This window comes from Lytechinus pictus, chromosome 6 (assembly GCF_037042905.1).
Source record: "Lytechinus pictus isolate F3 Inbred chromosome 6, Lp3.0, whole genome shotgun sequence".
Taxonomy (NCBI): Eukaryota; Metazoa; Echinodermata; class Echinoidea; order Temnopleuroida; family Toxopneustidae; genus Lytechinus; species Lytechinus pictus.
In genome coordinates this window covers 9,364,602-9,388,416 of record NC_087250.1, presented here as the reverse complement: position 1 = coordinate 9,388,416, position 23,815 = coordinate 9,364,602, and the positions used below count along the sequence as shown (strand labels likewise).

Sequence of the window (23,815 nt, the reverse complement as noted above, 5' to 3'; positions counted from 1 at the left end):
GTCATATATATTTTGTTATATAGAAATATATAGTCTCTGGACTTTAAAGCACAATGTCCGAGGCAAAAATTAATTCCACCGCAGCACTCGCGTCCTTTGGCGAGGCGTTTATCTACATTTTCCACTCTCCGCCCATGTGTAGTAAATGGGTACTCGGTAGATTGGGACACGAAATCGGTCAGTGCATGGTCAGTCCTAATTTTGGGGAACTGGACATGCGCAGAAAGTACCCTATCATAAGTTTAGTGGGCTTTGCCTTGTAGACATACCTCATCTTTCATGTGTTGTGGTAGATGCAGCATCACTGATAAGCTACAGGAAGACATCTTCTTCATTACCAGTCTTCCGGTTGTCAGAAAGAAGTCCTCATCTGAAGCGCCCTCAACGTCAGCAGTGTCCTTTCTTTCGTGGATTTCTTCGTAGATCCGGTTCTTTGCAGACAGTGGGGAGGTCGCCATGTCCGCTGCAGCCGGTGTGGAAGGGGATGTGGGCGTGGATGGCGGGGATGCTTCGAAGGTGAGGTGCAGTTCTTCGAGCAGCTTTGCACTGGCAAGCCACTCCCAGTCGAAACATTGCGACGAGAAACGGCCAACGTCAAGTACAGTGACAGATTTCAAGTGGAAGGCTTTTCGACCAAGGATACTATGATAGAAATAATTGATATTTGTTTCGTTATACATCAATTATTAGCAGGATATCAGGATCGCTCTTTTTAAATAATTTTATTCACATTTCATGTTATGCACTGTATCTCAATACATATTTTTATACCGATTTTTTTTCTTCTACATGTATAATAATCTATTACACAATCACCAAGAACCATTCAAAGGCTTCCATCATAACAATAGAATGATATTTGTTTTTCATTTAATTTCCATATCCAACACCCACATATATTCAAGAAACATAGTATGCATTGTACTTCGGGATTTGTGGGGTTCCGTGACATTTACTCTGCTGCTAATTCCACACATAAATGGAATGACCTAGATTTAATAGTGTTACCTATCCTAACCTAACCCCAATTCTAACATAAAACCCTATTGCAACCCTATCTCTTTAACCATTAGTGGAAGCTGCGATTTCACATGATCTTTTCACCATTCAGCAATTTTTGGGGGCTTGGCTTCACTGACGCATGTGTCATGATAAATTAAAAATGATTTGGTTTGCTTGTATGGTCGTTCTCTGGGTTTTTTCTATGGTTTCTTTAAGTCGAATGCAAGAAGAATAATCTTAAGGCGACCGCACACCTTACTATTGGTCTGCAACTAATTTTGGAATAAAACGTAGTAGAATTTGATGCTAATATTGAGACTTGGAATATCTTACTGCGTAATGTTCGAAATCATCGTACGAATACCTATGTACAAATCTGTGACTATGCTATCATCCTTCTTAGAATAAAGGCAAATTTAATATCTAGTCGTAATGACGTCATAGCAGTCGTACGATTGGCTACGATTTGAAACTAATTTGGCCTTTACTCCAAAATAAAGGCTTGCAATCTTTCAAAATGGTTGTATTAGTATTCTTTCAATTAATTTTAACCTCAAATAAAATGATATGTTCCATTCACAATTTCAGAAAATGAGCAAAATGCGATTTGTTCCAAAATCGGACAATCGTAAGGTGTGCGGTGGCCTTTAGGATCATTGTAAATATACCCCTGCTGGACGGAATACAGTGTCTTCATCACAGTGTGGTGACAATGCAAATCATAATGTGAAACCACCTTAATTTTAATTTTCGTTCTAGGTCAATGATAGACTAGGGTATTCACACTTTCACATTAACACTTGGCCATTATTCTAAAGTTATGGTTTAACTATGGATATCCTATTGTGACAGAAATCCAAAACAGCAGATGTCCAATTTATCAGCCCATTTGACTCTTGACTCAATCTTAAGCCGACCGGGAATGATAAATAAGTTAATTGTCTTCACCATTCAAGAATTAGGAGTGAGCAAAATAAATAAAAGAAAATTTTTTTTGATATTTTTGGCTTGCCATAATTTTAGCACAGATTCAGACCGTGGTCTACGTTAAATCCGACCTCAGAATACGGGCCTATGTGGAAACACTGTAGAAATGCCACCAGCGTATCATCTTCACGCTTAATTTGAGTTAACAGTGTGGATCCCAGGATAAGTTCATCGAGCCTCCTATGGCACTTTGATCACGGTGAGCTTTGACACAAATGCCTCGTTTCCACTGCTATGTGATCCGCCACGAATGCCACGACCGGCCGTCCGTAACTGATCGTGAGAATTTTTGAACCATTCATTTTTTTTCCTGCGATCAATACGATTACCACGACTGATCTGGTACGACCTGTTACGATCACTTCTATCATTTATACACGATTAAGATCACCTTTTCAATCGAGGCGAGAATCGTGAAAGCGAGAACCAGGTATTAAGAGGGGTCCGCAGTGCTAAGGTTTGGTATTTTAAGTGTGACTCTCATCTTCACACAATAATCTATAACATGCTGCATTCTTTGCCGCACGTGCATTCCAATCGATCGCAGAGTCCAGCGTAACTTTATATTAAACTGTAAGACCCGTTTTCTGAAGTCGGGTTTAACTTAGACTACGGTCTAACTCTGTGCTAAATGGTGAGCCACAAATTCAACAATTCTGTCTATGTAGTGTGTTTCTAACGTGTACTATTTTGTTTTCATTCGCTTGTATAATAATAAAAAAAAACTTTCAGTTATCATTCTCAGCAGTTATGAATGATTTGAGTGTTGTGTAAGTTTATACATGGGACTGTACTTATAAATATCTGTGCCCCCATTGGCTCTCCATAGTTGTTCCACAACTTTAAACCAGGGTTTAATCTAAACCCGAGTCAAGAATACGGGTCTAAATATCGGCATACACTGACCTGTTCTCAGACAGACACATCTCGAGTTCTATCATCGACTGGAGTGCCTGGGACAACTGGTGCGAAAGCTCGTCTGTCAGTGTGCAGTTCTTGATTCTAGCGAAATGCATCTACATAGTGCAAAGAATAACATACTTTTACAATTTTTTCACCTATATATATATACATACATGTATGTGTACGTGAGTGTGTTTGTCGTGTATGTGGGTGAGTGTGTGTACGTCCACAAAACAAAGAGGGCGTTTATCAAAGATTGACTTGCTTTACCTGAATCTAGCCACACTACTTTAGTTTGATACATTCAAGGGTCATGTGTTAGGACACCTATACTACCCCTTGGCTGATGAAAGCATTCCGGGATAACAATATTATGTGTAGCAGTGTGAGGTGATCATTTCCTAAATAGGGAGTCTTCGCATCGCAGCACAGAATGGAATCAGAAGCATAGAAAAAAAACTGAAACGCCCTCCATGGCAAAGAGCAACCAAGAAGCCTTTGTCGAAAATTGGCAAATAAAGACAGCAGTTTCGTACAACAAACGACATATTTGCAATTTTTCGTCAGCTCCGAAACTAAGGACAAAACTCTTGTTCTGGTTCACCAATTTTCGACAAGGGCCTCCCGGCTGTTCTTTGTCGTATTGTGTCGTTTCTGCTTCATTGTGTGAGGACTCCCGAATGTAGCTTGACACAGTGGGTAGGGGTGTTGGGTAGATAGTAGATTTAGCAACCCGGCAACTTGTGAATCATTCAATTACCTTTTGCTTAAACGACGGCGGAATCATCTTCAGGATTTCAATGGATGCCGATGACACGTTTGAGAGGTCTATGTTATCTTCGTCGATGACAAGCATCTCCCTAAACTCCTCAGAGCTACTGTCGTGCTCGATCAGGAGATGGACCTGTTTAAGGGTCGTCGTTCTGCTGTAGTTGAACACACTACTGAGCCGTTCGAATTCTTCCTCCCGAAGAGGGGACGATACGCATCCCGTCAGGACACCGTCTGGATCTAAGCTTGGCAGTTGGTTCATGTCTCTAAAAAGGAAAACACATAGGCCCGTATTCTGAAGTCGGGTTTAAAGTTGTGGTTTAAGTATGGACAGCCAATTGTCACATAAATCACTAACAGTAGGGATATAATATTTCAGCTCATTTGGCTCTCAAATCATTCATAATTGGCTAGGAAGTATATATAGAAAATGTCTTCACCATCGATGAATCAAGAAAGAGCACAGCAAACATAAGAACGTACAACTTAATAAAAAAAATTGATACTTTTGGCTGTCCATACTTAAACCACAACTTTAAACCTGAGTTTAACTTAAACCTGACTTCAGAATACGGGCCATAATGATTACAGAGTTGCAGGATCAACGGCAGAATCATGCATGGCGCCACGATGCAATGACTTCCATTGACAATCCAACTGCCACGTTCGAATTCCATTTGCAATCTACACCGAACTATATACGGTACATATATAGCAGTGTTATTTAGTTAATGTTTGATTTACAAATATGCGCAGTTTGATGCCCTTTTTACAGATTTGTGGCGGTGTATTGAAAACACGACCGATGATCAGAAGGATACTCAGTACAAGTTGGACGTCTTATATTCTTAAGATTAAGATGGGGATACCGGAACATATATAGTTGTAGGTTTCACGGTACACCATGTATCATTCTTGGGCAAGTGTTGGCCATAAAAAAAGGACCACCCAACCTCGACGTCTGGACAAGTGTGTTCGTGCCCTCTTCAGGAGAATGATGAAAGAGTCTCAGAACCACTGGCGCCACCAATAACTTCCATTGGCAATCCAACTGCCATGTTCAAATTCCATTTGCAATCCACACCGAACCATAATTATATTTGTAAGTATATATATCTCAAAGTGTTTATTTCATAATTTTTTCATATACATATATGGGAAGTTTAGTTAAATCAAAATGTTTTTTTTTACATAAACACAGCCGATGATCAAAATGATACTCAGTACAAGTTGGACGTCTTATATTCTTTATAACATTATAAGATAAGGATGCTGGTCCATGTAACCTCACGCGGACACATCCTCATCCATCCTAACCGTGCTTTATCTTAAACAATATCCTAAAATATGTTTACAGTGCTGAGTACAATATCAAATCATATCTACTCTGTTAAATTTGAGCATTTTATCTGACGTTGTGAATGCAATGTTAAGTACACTGTTCTACGCTTGCGTTGTCATTGTATCGTCAGTGTGAAAGCACTATCTTAATTCGCACTTTTAAATCGGATCATTTTAACTGTGGGAAAGCACTGTGGACACACTGGCCCGTATTCTGAACTCAGATAAACTTATATAAGACAATGGTCTTCTATATGCTAACATTAAGGGAAGCCACAAATGTTACAATTTTGTTTGTACGTTTCTAATGCTTGCTGTGCTCATCCCATTGCGTTAGTGGTGAAGTCATATATCTTGTTTATCCTTCCCAGACAGTTCAGAATGATTAAAGTGTCAAATGAGCTACGTTGAACTTCTACTGTTAAGAGATTTATGTCCCCATTGGCTATCCATACATAAACCTCGACTGTAGACCAGAGTTTAAATAAAAACCGAGTTCGGAATACGGGCCACTTTGTACATGTTGTGTGGTACCGTATTCTTTCCAACGCGAGGGTGAGTTTCGATGCAGTGTCACTTTACAGGTATATATGTGTAGACGTACCTATGGGATGACCCCTTGAAGACTTGGAGCTGTTGGAGTTCCCCAGGGATGTTCGTTCCCTCCGTGGCGATGACTTCAAGTCTTATTAAGGAGTGGACAAAGTCAAGAAGTGGATGGGTCAGGTCATAGCTGAAGCGTGTTCCACTGATACAGAGTTTCCTAACCTGGAATTGAACATTAGTATTAATTGGTATCTTTGTTTTCATTTTTTACCATATTTAGTGAAGGCAATTGGTAAACGTTGGCAGGTTGATGTAATACGTTACGATGGGCTGCAATCCATAGAAGGACTATACTTGGCCGGCTTAAGTAGGACGGAGTGAATCTCCCAAAAGATGACCAAGGAGGAGGTGAGAGAATGATCATTATACGGGCGAAGTTGAAGGAAGGTACCGATCCGATTGTTGCGAGTCGGAATGATGTGCTAGAACGGTACATTACAAGTGATTAATACTATTACTACTACTCTAGATGGTAGGAATAACACTCTTAGTAGTAGTAAAGTAGTAGTAGTAGAAGTAGTAGTATTAGTATCAGTATAGTAAAAGAAGGAGCAACAGTAGCGGTGTATTACATGTATATGGTGGTAGTAGTAGTAGTAGTAGTAGTAGTAGTAGTAGCAGCAGTAGTAGAGGTAGAAGTAGTTTCATATATAATGATGTTGGAAGCGCATATAAGGGGGGTCCACAATACCTTTCTTCTGTACGTGTCGGGTAGCACACTGAGAACCTTAATGGTATTTTCCGTTGCGTTATTGAGGTCCATTCTGTCACCAGCCATCACTATGTGCTCTTGGTTCCCAAGTCCTACACGCCGTAAGGATCCGTCTCCTGCATCGCCGATGGTCAGTTTCACCTTCGTAGAGCTCTCGGGGTCCCCTAGGACACTGGCCAGCCAGACAACCTCGTCATGGAGGATGGGTGAGCGGAGATTCGCCTGGAGGTCCGCGATGCAACCGAGATTGGGGAGGTCTTTGCCGAGGATCGTGGAGTTCTTTACAGACATCAGCTCAATCTTTGGGCATCTTGCTAGAGCAGTCCACAGGACACAGGTCACTGCTGGTGATAGACTGCAATCCGAGAGGTCGACAATCCGCAGCTTGATGAAAAAGAAACGAAATCTCAGTCACAGCTATTATTTTCTGTCTGTTTAATTTATCCTTAATGATAGTGGTGTCTGAGCAAATGTCATGGAACAATCTCACCGGTGACACGACATTTGCTCCTGCGACATTTTCCCCGGTCTTGATATCTCAGAGGGCATAGGGTTAGAGTTAGGATTGTAATAGAGATTCTGGTTCAAAATAGTGTAAAGACAATGATAAGGCTTTATTCAGTTAATGAGGTTGGGTTTTATGTTTGGGTTAACGTGCGGATTACCTATACTCAGTTCCAGATCTTGTTTTCCATGCACACGGCCTGATAAAAATGTTCCATGTTATGAATTGTATCGACATATAGCATTTCATTGAAAAACACTTTCAATATATATCAGCAATATGTAAGGGTGTGTGTGACCGGGGGGCGAAATTATTTTTCCCACCGCAGTTCTGGACCAACATATAAATCGATCGAGGCAAAGATGAAGATGAAGTCCACGCGCATGCGTACTCTTATTCCGAAGACGCAAGTCATGAATATTCATATGTTGGTCCAGAACTGCGGTGGGAAAAATAATTTCGCGACCGGCGGGGGGGGGGGGGGTACGTGTGAGGTGCCGTAGTCGAGTGGTTTAAGGCGCCTGGCTATATATAGAAAGACCGGGGTTCGATCCTCGGTCGCGGCACCTATGTCCGTGAGCAAGGCATTTAATCGACAATGCTTTTTTATCCTGCATTCAAATAAATGGAAATGCTACACGCATTCTTAATAACTAGGTGTGCACTTATGTGTGTGTGTTGAAATAAAGATGATAGTGAAACAAATTGATATTTAGTTATATTTTATCATTATCAAAAGTATAGGATGGTTAGGAAATGGGGTTTTGTGAACAAGAAAAAAATGGAAGGCTTACTCCATTGAATATAGTCTGATGGAGGTCTGGAAGAATTGACGTGGCGCCATCGGGGAAGAGATGAAGTGAGAGCTTGTTTAGCAGGAGCAGGATCAGAGGATATGCTGCATTCTGCAAATCAGCAAACTCGAGCTTGAGTAGGTCACAACACCCTTGGAGAGCCGTTGATAACCTCTTGGCTACAAGGTCAGCCATGAAAGAACCCTGGATCTTCAAGCCACGTATCTATAAAGAGGAGTTTTGAAATAGAAATCAAACACCTCGATAATAAATTTACAAAAAATTATCTGGAACAAGTTTAACGAGTTCATTCTTGATATAGTTTCATTATGTTTGTAATAATGTTAATCATGATAGTAGGAAATGCGGTTATGAAATAAAGACAGCGATAGCGATGTCAATAAAATTTAATCAAAACTTTATAGCACCCTTAACGGATAAAGTGGTCAACATTACTAAACAAATATTTCACAATCTTGCTAAACGACAGAAAAGATAATATCATTTTATTCTAAGTTATACTTTTAGTCAAAATGCACAGTTGAAAAATGCCTGTACTAATATAGCTTATTTATGTTTTTCAAGATAAGGATTTAACCGTATGGAGCTTTAAAATTCCCCGGATGATATGGACTTCTAAAGAAATGTTAACTACGTAAACCATCAACTGGAAGACATTTTAAAATGGTTAAAGTCCAACTAAAGAAGGGATTCAGATGGCTTTACCCAGAAAGGCCAAAATTCCCCACTATTAAGATAATAAGATGTTATTATATATAAACCATTGGGACCCACCTTTTCTTTTACAGATGGATGGAGTTTGTAGAGACCCAAAGTAGTGTGTAGGGTTGGAAGGTTTATTATAACGTTGCCTCCTTCGAAACATCGTTCGACCACGTACATTGTTGGCTTGTCCAGTTGAGGAATCTCTGAAAGGCAGTCGAGTACCATTCTAGTCTTGTCACCTATTGGTATATTATCCGCAGAATTGATGGCTTCAATCACCTGCAGTCTGGTTGAAGGGCTTCCTATTCCTGCTGTAAACCGTAGTAAGCTGCCGAATTCCGCCAGGTTCTTCTTTGCCATCTGCTTCAAGGCCTTCTCCAGACGACTCTGCTTTCCCTTGATTGATTTCGAGGTCACGTCTTTGGAGAGATACCTAGCCGCGCAGTGCACCTGCGCGTTGCGATGATAGAACTCAATTCCAGTCTCATCGCGCTTCTTGGGGGATGTCTTATTGAGGATACCAATCGAAGTTGCCTTCTCTAGGGCTGAGGGCATCTTCTTAAAGTCATTTTGTCCGAAGAATCGTCTGTTTGGGTCATCAAGGAGACCATTGAGCGCAACTTCCCCTATGCCTTGGACAATTATTTCCAGATCAGTGTCTCCGGCAACCATTGACGCCTGTTCTTCCCTTTGCTTGAGTAAGAAACGATTTACACTATCATAGAATTCTGACTCCGTTGTGACAAGCTGAAGAAGATTACTTTCCCAGAGGTGACACGCAATGATACAAAATAGGGGTGTGGCCAACAGTTCTCGGATGATGTCATTCATCTCTAGAAATACAATCATCTCTTTGGCTCTGTGCAATGAGTTTTCCTCGAAGAAAGACCGTATGAATGATGTTGATTGCACATGGGAAAGTCCACGGAGTTCAAACTTGAGAAAGTCCTTTGGCAAGTCTTCCTTATTGAAGTAGTCTTCGAGTCTTGTATGGCTAGTCACAACGACGCGACACGTCCGCAGTTGGATGTTCTGGAGAACGCGCAGAACATGACCACACCTGACAGAAGAAACCTCGCCTCTAAACTCGTCCAGACCATCAAGGACCACCATGCATTCCGTTTGGTTGTCCTCGATGAGTTGGTCGATTCCCTGAGCGGTCAATCCTCTGACGTCGCTTAGGAGTTGATTAACGATCGCCTGCCCCAAGGTTCCATGATTAGTCATGAACTTCATCTTGAGGACGAATAGCAGAAGGACATCGTTCAGCGGGGATCCAGGAACTCGTTCAGCCCAATCATGCGCCATCTGAGCCACAAGCGTGCTTTTCCCTATTCCTGATGGGCCAAAGATTACAATCCTGCTCGGCAATGAACCATCTTTTCTTGTCCTTAAAATTTCTTTGACAGACCCATCTTTCAGAGGTGTCTTCTCCACATAAACATTCTTTCCTCGCTTTACGACCCGATGAACATCTACGATTGGGAGATAGGAGGCAAAATTTTCGTGTTTCTTTAGACCCTTGCAAGTCTCAATCCTGTAATGGAATTGTAGCTTCTCGCGGCAATCCGACACGGTGAAGTTCTTTGTCACGCTAACGCCTGTTATATCTATTAAGGAAATAAAATCATTTTGATAAGATGAAAAAGTTTATCATGGAAATCATATTATTTCTGAATAAGAGAGGAGGCAAAGAGTTGCGGGATAAATTATTGAAAAAGGCGTCTTTTCCCCCGGAAATCCAAACCAATTTATGATGAGAGAATGAGCGATTGTTGGTGGAAGAGTTTGAGGGGCAAATGTAAAAAATATGAAATATAATGTCTAAAATTAAATTAAATTCCCAAGGCAGTTTAAATTTTAATGGCGGCCATAATGGATGAGATTTCAAGAATTAAGGCTGTGTGGGAAATGCATGTCAATGGAATCTTTAGCATGGTTAAGAATTACTTTTCCTGTCGTGTATAAATAAAACTACACAGCGGGGAACTGGAAACGGATAGATCCTAAAATGTATTCCTATGGGAAAAGAAGAATTCAGGTGGGTGTTTCATAAAGCTGTCCGTAAGTAACGAGCAACTTTACGAGCGTCTGGTGATCCTCTATTGTGGTAGGTGATACACACGATTTCTAATGGAGTTGATAAACATGTAGATCATAAGAAAGGGTCACCAGTCGTCCATGAATTCGCTTGTAATTTATAAATAGCTTTATGAAACACAGGAGTCAACGGGTTAATACATGAATGCTCGATCTCACCTCTGCGCCTCTTAGTGGATCTCAGATGTGTTTCAGCCATAGTAAGACCAGTCCTCCTGAGGGCGTGTTTCAACATTACCAATTGGTCCTCTGGCGAAACTCTTGATTGCCATGTCTGCAGCATGTCAAGTGTGCCTTCCACGGGGTCGCTGCCTGTGCGATGGTTCATCGCTTCAAATCCATTCATGTCGGCTTCTTTAAAGCCAAGTTCAAGCCCAAGTGCCTGGAGTTTCTTGCCATCCGTGATGTCTCCCGCCAAAGCTCGAAGGATGTCTTCACTCAGTGCTTTATTACTCTGGAACGAGGATCCTTATATTAAAGGTAACAAAAACCAGCAAATAAAAAAAAGCTGAAAACTTAATTTTGAATCTTAATTCATAGATTGGAAATTATGCGATCTAATGATATTTTTGTTTTTCTGAGAAAAGAGCACGCTTTTTTCCCTCCAAGTCTGATTGTGATATGATAATTATGACATGTATTGCACCCCATTGTAGCGACCAAAATAATAGAATACAATGGAAGAATTAACATGTTTTTGTTTGTTACTGTACTTTCCATGCTTTGAGGAAATAGTAATTACAAAAATAACTAGATTTTAAATTGCCTTTCATCCTCCACTTTAATGTTATAAGTGGTTTACTACTAAACACATTATTAACGCTGTTACTGCGAGTGTTATCATTTGTCCGTTGGTATGACCAATTTCCTTTCGTTTGTAATGAGGAATTTCGTTGATCAAAACATGGTGCAATGTGTAGTTGAATGGTTTAACTAGCAAACATAAGCTCGACAACCCCTCCAAAAAGTCATAATTGATGGAAGTTCTGTGGTAATAAATAGGCATATCGGAACATGTGTGGAAGCAGAAAAAGACGCATATGGCTGGATGCTGGTGGGTATTAATCCTGACAGGGGAAATTTGTGAGACTGATCTCTGACATGTTCTTCTCTTACCTGAGGACATACAGCACGCCCCCCCCCCCAAAAAAAAAAAATATATATATATATATTCTCAATTAATTGTGTGTAACTAGGAAACTCATTGCATGTCCTTCTATAAAAATTTAATTGGTCTCGCTTCAGAGGTTTTGAATACACAATATATTGTGTAACAGTAGTGCTTTAAAGCCAATTCCAAGATTGCATATAAGCAGCACTGCTATAACTATTGTATGTTCTGCACTGTCTAGCAAGTCTACCCCTTGCAAACCTGGAATGGGATAAAATGCACCACGGTACATATACGCAAGTACAAAACGCAAACATATTGAGACACGGGCATACCTAGTTTGTTCATAGTGGATCCAGGAGTCGATGGAGCGGTCTTCCTCAGAAGAGAACCATTGCCCGTTGCTTGTTGCGGTGGTTTCGTCTTACAACGAGTAGACAAATTACCAGCTACCTGCGTTGGTTTGCTTCTGGGTTTGGATGACCCATGTCCAACTGACAGAGGTTTTGGTGAAAATTGGGGAGAAGATTCCGTAGTCTTATCGATGTCGGGTTCAAGAGGTTCAGTGTCTTCTTCCGGTGTGGTTTTTGTTAACTGCAGTGGTCTATCTTCTGTTCCCGATGGCGCATTTAAGCTCGGTAAACTGTTTGAAGGATCCTGGGTAGTTGGGGCTAAATCTGAACCAACTGGTAATTTTGGTTTAAACGGGACAACAGGTCTCCTTGCATTCTGGTCTTCCGGGATTGTTGCATACATGTGCTCTTGTTCATCATAAATCTCCGATGGTGTTGTGTTCTTATTATTTCCGTTCACATGATGGGGGCTCAACATATTCTTTGCTTCACCCGACTGTGATCCTTGGGAACCATTGGTAAGGGTAGGTGCTCTAGCTGGGAAAGGTTTAGCTGGTTCAGAAGGTGTAATAATCGTGGCACCTCCCTGTTCCTGATCAGCTGTGCCCTCCATTCGTATCAAACATCTTTCGTTTATGGGCTGCGTTATGGTAAAGTTATCAGTATCGACTGCATTTGTGTGATTAGGAGTCTTTTCCGTTTTGTGTATCAGTGATGTTCCTCCAACCCCTCCCCTTTCTGGTTTTCTGGGAGAATCGTACGCATCGCTGATCAGCTTCGGATCCTTTGCCAGTTTTGACTCTTCTTGTTGATTGCCAATAGTCATGTGTGTGTTATTCGGCGCCATACTTTGCTCTGTTGGTCTGGTTTGGGGTGTGTCTTTACATATTAAATCACCCTTTCGTGTCTCTTCGTCGTGCTGATTTACTTCAGAATTGCCTGGCAGAAAGAGGTGTTTTTTCTTACGAGCAGGCTTAGGAGGCCTTACCTTACTAGTACTTGATTCTGGTAACGTGCATTCTGCCGTAGATGATTCTTGAGAATCAACGCTTTGTTCTAAACAATATACACCCTCATTGTCGTGCTGACGAGTACGTGCCTGTCCTTTGCTACCCGACCCAAGATTTGAAGATACCTTAGTACAGTCTTGTATTTCCACAGGTTTTCTGGTGTCCATGGAGTTCTTGATTGACACTGATGGTTTTGCATAAACCGCCTCATTGGTGTCGAACCTGCTAGATACACTGTCACGGCTATCCGGATTAATTGGGCTATCGGTGTGTTCAAGGGTGGCTGGAAGGATATCAGCCTGATCGCAGCATAGATCATCGTTATCGCCTGTTGTCCTATCTGTGACAAGGTTAGAGGGTTGTAAGAACGATTCAGAGTCGCCCACATCACCCTCCGCTTCTTCACGAATCATGTTCTCTTGAGAGCCTTGGAATGCCTCAACTGGTTTACCTCCAAAAGCTAAAGAGACAGTTCTCGATCCTCTGTGGAGTACTCTATTGGACACATTGATATAGTTTTCCGGGTCTGAGTCGTCAGTGTCGTCTTCATCATTAGACCGACCTTCAAACTCTTGTTCAAATCCACGGTCTCCAGTGTGTCCTGGCCTAGCAGTATGGCTTTCTGGTTCGGGCTTAGCAGCAACAGTTTCGCTATAGCTTTGACCCATTGCAGGAGAGGATAGTTTATCCTTCTCAGTGTCCTTTCTATTCAGTTTCATTGGTAAAACGGGGACGTTTGTTCTTGTAGTGTCTGTCGTTCCGAAGTAAGAATGTCCTGGAGATGGCGGGGTTGGCCCTGGCGATGCTTGAAATGATATAAAAAAAATTAGTAACTTTACTATTGCCCAAGTCCTCAATAAATTGATTAAAAAACCAAGCATAATAATGAAGAAAAATTCATATTTCTTGCGTTAGATCGCCGACGTTGGTCTTTTTTAACTACTCCTTTTTAATAAGAATTGATTTATATACTGAGCCATCACACATTACCTTAGGCGACTACTTGAAAAGATAGCGTTAACTCTTTTAATTTAAAAATTGTTTCAGATTGAATGAGGGATCGAACCAGAATTACACTGAGAATATCAGTTTTTCAGATCTCAGATCTAGAGTGAATATTACTTCAATGTAATTTATGATTGGTCCCGAATCTGGTCGGCGTTTCATTGAGTTGTTCGTAAGTTAAGCATGTTAAGAGCGAATGACTGGTGAACCTTTCTTATGCGCTAACTAATCACCAATGAAAATTTAACAGCGAATACCATTTACCACAAAAAAGGATCACCAGTCGTTCTTAAAGTCGCTCTTCACTTACGAATAGCTTTATTAAACACCCCTGGTGACCCCAACCACAATGTTTTAGTTTGATCACTAATCTCAGGAAACTAGAGATCACTCTGGAAAAAAAGATGAAATTTTGCTGGCACTACAAATGAAATGAAGTTGTACAACCTACATTTCATAATCACGGTGTGTAATTATCGCCAAATCAGTTGTAATTATTTTTCAAGACATACCATTCAATAGTTTATCTAGTTGGTCCTCCAGTCCCGCTTCTAAAAGTTTCTCGATCAAAATGGCCCTTTGGTCATCTTCAGGCCCAAGATCATCCCTCCACAGGAGCACCATCTGCAAAGCACACGACATCTGCGTTGGGTCCCACAGATGGCTGAGAATGCCTTCTGCGACTCCTAAGGCCCTACCGAGTCTGAAGTACTCGTCTTGGTCCAGCCCGTTGGTGAGTTTGATGAGGTCCCTGTTGGACAGAGGTGGCATCCTGCCGTCTTCTGCCATGATAGTTCTGAGGATGAGGAATCAACATAACAAAAATAAAACACAAGAACAATAAGCCAGTTGGTAGTTCCTTTCTGCGCATGATCAAAAGATTCTACGCATAATTAGAGGAAGGTCATTTGTACTAAAGTGACATGGTGGTTTAAAATCTACTGAGATAAGCACCAGTTGATTATTCATATTTTCTTTTGAATTGTGGTTTTCATTTACATCCACAAAAACAACAATGCGTCCACGAACGACTGGTATTTCACAGTTTGCCAAGTAAATTGTGCAACGTGCTATGATATGCATTCAAAGTAGGAATGCAACAAATACCTCCATAAACATGATAAAGTGTTCATTGGTGTGCTATTCTAGTCACCTGGTCTATTCAATTTCTTCATCATGCTATGTTAGGCAAGCTTACGTAATATCTTGCTTTGAAATCTGCCTATCATAATGTGTCATAGAATGACATAGTTTGATATTCAGATATTGTTGCCTTTTGAAATATTTGGTGTTATTTGCATGTACTTGAGTTTAGACTTATTACCCTTCAAGGTCAAAGCAAGGTCACAGCTAAAACAAGATCGTTCGAAGGTACATCGACCTTGGTCGATCCCGAGTTTTCTTCGTTATTTAATACAAAACTGAAGGTACGTTAAATTCTGTTCGATTAATATTACAGTGTAGTTTATGCTTAATTCCTACATGTATTTCTGTAATGTATTTAAGGTGATTAGGGTCAATTTTAGGTCTGTCTTTAAAGATGGATAATGGAAAATTACATAACTAACGTTAATACAAACGTGTTCAACATGACAGCGTACCGAGTGAAAGTGAAAGTTTTATTCATGCAAATTTGTTGTTAATGTAATTCAAGGCAAATGAGAGAAACAAACATGTTTTATGATAGTTTGTCAATTATTTGGAAACACGTATTTTGTTTAATTTGGTTCAAGAACTCATAAATTTGAGGTGAGATAAGAGACCTATTTTTCTTACGCTAATTACTTTGAAACCCAATTGTACGGTCATTTTTCGCGCACGTTTTCAAAGCGGAGGAATATTTTCTGATGTTTCTTTGGTGATTCGGCTTTAATCTAGTCTCGATTAAGTCGTTTTTTGACAAATATTACAATACTTTGCTAAACACTTTGCAAAAGAAACTGAATAGTGCAGTTTGATCATAAATAATAATAGATGTTTATGTCATTTTCAGAAACAAAACAAATGGCATTTCAAACACATTTCAGTGAATAAGAAGTTTATGTTTTAATGATATAGATAAGCACAAGTGTTTACATAAAAGTGTAATGAATAATAACACGTTACAGTTGACAAGTGAAATAAGTATTAACATCATTTCCAAGTTTATAACCCATTGTAATACTATGTGAAAGGAACCATTAGTACTTGATCAAGAGTCTAAATCTTTGTTGTTTAATTTTTGTTATTTGCTACAGGATTCACACACAGTTGTTGAATATACGCTACAAGCTAGCACCACCACTGAGATACTTCCAAGTATTAAAAGGAAGCTAACTTTAGAATACGCCTCCTTTGTGGTTATTGTGACAACGTGGTATAATTATGCTGACACTGTCTTAACAATAATGAAAGAAATGAAAGGTCATTTGACCAAAATTGTCCATGAAGTAACTACGAACTGGTCTATTTAAACATGTTTAAGACAAAGACTACGAATATGATGAAAATGATGATGGTAGTGGTGGTGGTGGTAGTGGTGATGGTGATGATGATGATGGAGAACAGTGAAGAAGCCGGGATAATAATAAGTCAGAAGGGGAGATTCTGAAGAGAAGACGAAGAACAATGTGCAATAGAAAGGGAAAACAATACGAAGTAGAAGAAGGAGAAGAAGAAAAAGGAGGAGGAGGAGAAGAAGAAGAAGAAGAATGATGATGAGAAGAAGAAGGAGAATAATAATAATACTAATAATTAGAAGAGAGTTTAGAAGAGGATAAAAGAAGAGAACAAGAGGAATAATGTGGAATAGATGCTAAAAGGGATGAAGGCGAGAAGAAGAAGGGAAATAGGGACATGGGGACAAGAAGTGACACTTCTTGTTGCCGTAAAAATAATATTATACATCAACGCTTAAGTTATTTTGACATGAGGTTTACCAACCATGAGTTCCATGTTAAATAATATGATATTTTGAAGAAAATAAAATGGCTAATGGACCAACTGGTTACTAGACGAAATGGTGAGTGGACGAATTGGCAATTAGACCTTGTGGATAGTGGACGAACTGGCAATTAGAACATGTGGATAGTGGACGAACTGATGGTAGACCAAATGATAGTACACGAGTTGGCAATTGGTCGAATTGGCATTAGAAGAATTGGAAATAAACAAGTTAAATGCACATTCGTTCTTACTTGCTCATCATGGAGAATAGATTATTCAATTCCAAACATATCACAAATGTCAAAGCAAGACCAAATGCATTGCATTAGTATTTGTAAGCCCCCCCCCCCCCCCCGATGTTTTTAAATCCGTCCCTTGGATACCTACTTCGTTGGGATAGAACATTGGTTGAAATAATACTTTCCGTAGATGTATTAATATCTGAGACATGATACAGATTGAAATAGATAAATGAAATAATATTTCCCCTATATAGCGCATTTATAAAAACAAACAAAAACAAAATAAAGCAATTATCTTATTTTCGAAAAAGAAGCACATTAACCATGTTAACACTTCATGATTTGTGCTTTAATAAAATCGCCCTAACTTGACATTCATATCAATTACAAATCATAAATTAAATCCAAGAATATTCAAGTACCACAAAAGGTTTTAGATCGCAGGCCAATAGTTAACATCCTGTTAACTGCACTGTAAAGAAGCCATTCAGAATGTTAAAGGTATTGTTTAACTTTGTGAGCAGCCGATTTAAAAAAAATTCTCAAACCAAGATGAAACATGTGTAGAAGTGCATGTATTAGAACAAATAAACCCTGAAAACAACCATTATTGAGAATGAAAAGCTAATACTACAAGGCAAACCCTGATTTTGTTTAATAGGCGTCTTATAGACGCCTAAATAGTACACATAAGTGTATGGGATGAAATTAAGATGGTGTTTTCGGTCACTTTATATTTCAATTTTTGAAGCACTAAATATTTTTTTTCGAACGCAATTTTTTCTGGGCTTCATTTTTGTAACATATCACAGACACAGGTGACAAGTGTGACCTTCTAGCTCAGATTTTCTAAAAGTCAAACCAATGTTAACCAATCACTTTAACTGCACTGTAAAGAAGCCATTCAGAATGTTAAGCACGTTCTTTAAGCTCGTCACTCTAACTAATATCTAAATTTTCAAACAAGTTGTATAAGTAAACCCCTTGAAAAAGTTGTTAAAAAAAAACTCAAACAATTTACTGTTTAATGTTAAAACAATTTATTGTTAGAATGTCAGGCTTGCATGTCCTTCTATGAATTTTAGACAACGTTTTCAAAGTGTTAGGTTAAGATATCTTATGTGTTGTATCTAATACTGTTCATATGAAAAGACCGAAGATGAAACCCTGTTCGTTCAAACACTTTCAAGATATGAATAAAAATCATCGTCTAACTTGTCTCCTGCAAAAAAAACGGTGCTAGTTATACACCAGCCTGGTATCTAAATCGGAAAACACCAGTGAAGTGTTGAAAACAAAAACACAGTTTAGAATCAAATCGATATTGCTTCAACACTAATTGGTGTTGTTCGAATGCAAATAATTGGTGTTATTCTATAACGCCAAACCGGTGTTGTTTCAATACCTCTCTGGTGTTTTCCTTTATAGAAACACTGCAAAAACTCCGGTGTTGATTTAACACCAGCCCGGAATCTATATATGTCCACACCAGATATGTATTGAAACAACACCAGTTTGGAATCAAACCAATGCTGTTTTAATACTAATTGGTGTTGTATAAACACCTATCTGGTGTTAGACCAAAACCAAACTGGTGTTGTTTCACACTTCTCTGGTGTGGACATATATAGATTCCGGGCTGGTGATAAATCAACACCGGGGTTTTTGCAGTGTACCATGCTGGTGTTAAATCAACAAAGGCGTTTTTGCACTATGTGGAATGTAACTGCAGCACATGAATATAGTATGTGGGATAAGTTTGGAATGGCTTTTCCGGCCACTTTATTTTTCGAGCACTAAATAATAATTTTCGGGGTTTAATTTTGTGAAACATATCAGAGACACATGTGATAAACATGACCTTCCGCTCGGATTTTTTTGGGTAAAATAATGTTAACCAATGCATCTAAACAATACCTTTCATGTTGCTTAAGTAATAAGCCACAGTTTTCGAGGGGGCCAGACATGACGTATGTTGCGAAATTGAAAAAAAAAAGCTGGGACAGAGTGAAGCAATCGGGCCAAAATTGTTGACCTCTTCAATATAAAACTTTGTGATAGATTTGTCCATGATATTCGTAAATTTAGTATAATCATCAAATTTCACCCTCTTCCCTAGTTTCGCTTTCTTCCTTTAACTTAGTCGTGAAAATTTTCGGGGGTTCATGACACCCAAGCCAAGCCCCCCCCCCCTAATCTGTACGCCAGTGCTGTTAAAAATCATGGATATCGTCTCAACATTTTTTTTTCAACTGAAAAATATGCGGATTTCCTGCTGTTTTTGAAAGAATAACAAAATAAAATAATATTCATACATAATGTTTGTATAAGCAAGGTCATTTGGAATAAACATAAAGAACATTTTTGTACCAGCACGGAATACACCCTGGGAACATTTTTCTCTTATTTATTATCTATAGACTGATAGAAGGCAGTGTAGACGTGCGTTGGTTCGCGCCCACGCACTGCCGTCTAACATTATTCACACCGAAGGAAACGACCACAAACCGACCGATAATACGTCATTGGAAATCATGATATATTTGATCGGTATGAATAGGATTTCTTTGGGTATGACTGTGACAAAGCAGAACCGTCTGGGAAATTAGTGTTGGCATTTTGTTTTCATTCGTTATTCAGAAGGTCGGTTTAGATACATATTACGAAAAATAGATTCCCCTTACATTCATAAAACTAATTAGTCAAACTGACTAGATCAGTAGTCAGCTGGGTGTAACTGATATGTCTAGTCACATTTCTGAGGTATATCCTCGTCAGAAATGACTCTGTTCTAGTAAACTACAAATATAAAATAGTCAAAGTAACTAGATTAACAGTTGCACCCACCTACATGACCCCATTAATTATACATTTTGACTGATTTGTTTTGAGAGCGTACTTATAATGACCTTTTACAAAATATTTTGAGTATTATTTCTATGACTGTATGTTATAACAACGGTCGTATATGTAAGGGGCGCAAGGAGCAGTACCCCCCATTTAATGGGGATCAGCGAGCAAAGGAAAAATTATTAAAAAGGAGAAAATGAAAGGATTTGATTTGATTTATTGATTCGCATTTTACATTTGAAAATGCATAATTATTATGATTAAATAATAAAATTCCCTGAGTTTATTTTGATATGTAAAAGTAAAACTATGGGGGTTGCCGAAATATCATGATATCCTTTTAATATTGAGTCGATGTTTATGAAAATAAAAATGGATTTGAACCTTTAAAAGTCAGCATTTGTTATCGTTCGCTTCACTCTCTTGCGAATATAAATGGTTTCTTGTGTTTTTTCTCCTTTTTATCCCGGTAAACATACTGTAGGCCACCCATTTCTTTTTGGCTCACTGCGTTAGAGCTGTTCCCGTATACTAGCAAACTGCAATGCGAAAATAGATTGGATCGTTTGATAATGCATGGACATGATGAATAGGACCAAACGCAGATTTTTGCAATTAACACTCACAGATATAAACAAATGAATAGACAGAGAGAGAGAGAGGGGGGGGGGGTGGGGGCGTAGAGACAGGAATGGGTAGAGAAACAACAAGTTAGGTAAAGGGAGTAGATGTGCGTACCTTGGAAAATCGGCTCTCATTCCGAGTGCTGAAATCGGAAACTAGAGCTGAAATATTGCCCTAATCTAGACACAACAGTTTATAGAGACTGTTATACCGTGCGTCCCGGAACAAAAGGGAACCGGGATTCACATGTCTTTTTAATTCAAAAGCAAATGAATTATGATATTTCATGATCATATTCATATAATTCAATTATTCCTCTTACTTCGATTTCTATTAGGCGACGAACACTTCACGCATTAATGAGCAAGACGAGCTTGAAATTTGTGTGTCAAAACGAGGTTGTGCAGAAAAATTGGACAAGATTGGTTCATAATACGACAACCGTGCTTATTCGACGATTGGCTCATTAGTATTACTTTTGTATTCTTTGTTAAAGCTTCCCTCACTGATCCTTGAAATGAGAGTGGATTCAGATACACACGTAGGTTTCTGTGCAAATCGTTTCTGATATGCCTCAATATTTATTGTTTGTAATCTGACATGCGTGAACGATTTACTTATCTGTTGGAGTCAAATGAGAGATGAGATTCCACTCATGCCATGAGTATCAAATTTATGGTAAAAACATATTAAATAATTGTTAAGCCTATCTCTGAAAAGGGGTTCCTTTTTTGTTGGACGCACGGTATCTCTGAAGCTAAAGGAGGAGGAAGAAGAAGTATTATAAAAAAAACAATATGGCCCCTGAAATGTCATTGCATTCAACCTGGCTACCTGGCTTGATCCTCCACTGCTTGTGACACTTGCTTCTTCTTTAATTGTTCAACGAATAACACTTCCAGCTTTCATTCATATTTAAGCGGAGGGGGGGGGGGGTCAAGGAGTGCTATCATACAACTACCAAGTATGTTCTGTAATCTGATTGGTCCAAATCGGATCACATGATATTCAGCGAATTGCACTATTGCATCCAAAACGCACTATCCTGCACTTTGACGTCATACCAAAAGTACTATCCTGCACTCTGACGTCAGAGTGCAGGATAGTGCGAGGTCTGGAATTATCTAGAATTATCTAGAATTTAGATAAAATATAGCATTTGGGGCAACTCAGTAACATGGGGGGTTGTATAAATCAAACAATGCACGCATTATTGTGCATAGAGGACCTAAATAATGAACTCTGTGCTCGGCTCGACGAATGGATATACCGCACTTGGTCCTGCGGACCTCGGTGCGATATATCCATTGGCTCTTCTCGCACATCGTTCATTATTTGGCATGCATGCATGCACGCGCTTACGTGCATTATTTGTATACTGTACATGTGCGACAATTTGCTCCTTCTTAATTGAACAAAATGAGTACATGTACTAGAGTTGCATGGTCCATTCATATCTTTTTATACGCTTCCCCCTATAATTTCCTTCCTCTGATTGTTATATAATAATAATAAAAAATAAATATCATAGAGGCATTTGCCCCTTGCCTCCTTTCTCAGGCACCGCGCCTGTGTGTACTTGCACTCGAGGCACCTGTGCCCTTTGATATGTTACTGTTATCACTAAGAAATATGACATAAAGACAACGGTCCAATATTTACCCATCACATTCCAAAGGAGGCGAACCGAACATGTATAATTAAAGATAGAAAGGGCTTCATAAGAAAATAATGATATGAACATTTTTAATGCGCCGGTATCACAGAAAAGGGATCATGGAGCATTAAAGAAAAGAAGGAAATGAAAGGAAACCTAAAAAAGGGAAGAATTATGCAGTCATGTACTTACCTTCTTGCTCTCTTCTAATTGTGATTAGGTGATAATTCGGTGCTTGCGATGTGTTTCATCACTTTCGAATTTGTAGCTCCAGAAAAGTTCAGGAAAAGTAAACCGGTGCAATCCGTTCAGCCAATAGGATCGTAGATAGGCCTAGCCGTGTTATTTTCCTACATTGATTAGCCTGCCTGTTAAATATGCATTGCCTGATCGCTTGATCATGAATTAAATTGAGTAGGACGAGTCAATATAAAGTACTACGCACGGTCTTTACCAAAGTACCGTCATTGATTAACCATGGGTTTTGCAAGACTGGTCAATATAAAGTGATATGTTCTGTGTAACTGCCAAATGGGAGGGTCAGAGAAGATATCGTTCTGGTAGAGCAATGATTCCAGGCATGGTCATACGATGCCATGTCATGAACATGTCGCAGAACTTAAGTTGCAGTCAAGTAGCCAAATTATCAATAGATTAGTTTGCTTGTTTTATGCTATTCTGAAATTCCCCCAGCCCGACATCGATTGATCATACATCAAGTTAAGCAAGATTGAGTTAATATAAAGTAATATCTTTGCCAAAGTACCGTCATCGACCGTTCGCACTTGAATCAAGTGGAGCGGGATGAGTCAATATGAAGTAATATACACTGTCTTTGTCAAAACGCCGATTGATAAGCATTCAAGTTAAGCAAAATGAGTCAATATACATTATGCACTGTCTTTGTCAAAGTACCAAATGACAACGGTGCCAATATGGTATAGAGCAACGATTCCAGGCCAGAACACACGAAGTTATGACATATATCAGAGTACTCAAGTCTTGATCCGTTTTATCTTTTGATTAGTTTGCTTTGTTATGCATTTCCAGTGTTTCCCAAGGATGTAACCATTGATGGAGAATCAAGTTGATCAAGAGGGGTCAATATAAAGTAATATGCACTGTTGTTAACGTACCGGATCACATGGTACGGAGATCATTCAGATGTTAGCAATGATTCCTGCCCCGGCTCTCAATGACGTTGTAAACATATCGCAGTGTGAACAGGTCATAATCCGAAATAAGTCATTAAGCGATTTCCCAATCAACTCAACACACAACGAATAAAGAGCAAAGCGGTAATATACATTCAAATATGTATAAGAAATTTCCGTGTTTTATAATGAGGATACGCTGCACGCTGTAAGCGCTCACGCAACAGCACTATAAGAGGAAGTTTGATTTTCATAAATATAAGGCAAGTATATTGTATGGTTTCCCCCAACCTGTCCGTTATTTGCGAAATCCACATTGTTATTGTTCAGCAAATAATCTTCTGAATTCATTGTATGGCGGCACGCGTGAATGCCCGATGAATGATCAAGCAGAAATTGTCTGGAGTTCGTAGAGATCGATTGTGATTTAGTTTTGA

The 23,815-nt window shown here is 39.3% G+C and overlaps 1 protein-coding gene across 1 annotated transcript in view; it reads right to left on the bottom strand.

Moving 5' to 3' along the window:
• Nucleotides 1-23,815, bottom strand: part of LOC129262971 (uncharacterized) — a 27,145-nt gene extending 3,330 nt beyond the window's left edge. Inside the window, exons 1-11 of the mRNA XM_064100859.1 lie at nt 22,417-23,815; nt 14,439-14,722; nt 11,894-13,726; nt 10,607-10,915; nt 8,417-9,957; nt 7,622-7,846; nt 6,302-6,706; nt 5,609-5,772; nt 3,653-3,929; nt 2,896-3,005; nt 270-642 (exon numbers count right to left, since the gene is read on the bottom strand). Coding sequence (XP_063956929.1) covers nt 270-642; nt 2,896-3,005; nt 3,653-3,929; nt 5,609-5,772; nt 6,302-6,706; nt 7,622-7,846; nt 8,417-9,957; nt 10,607-10,915; nt 11,894-13,726; nt 14,439-14,715 — 5,514 coding nt within the window. The 5' untranslated portion in view covers nt 14,716-14,722; nt 22,417-23,815. The remainder of the gene's footprint in view (nt 1-269; nt 643-2,895; nt 3,006-3,652; nt 3,930-5,608; nt 5,773-6,301; nt 6,707-7,621; nt 7,847-8,416; nt 9,958-10,606; nt 10,916-11,893; nt 13,727-14,438; nt 14,723-22,416) is intronic.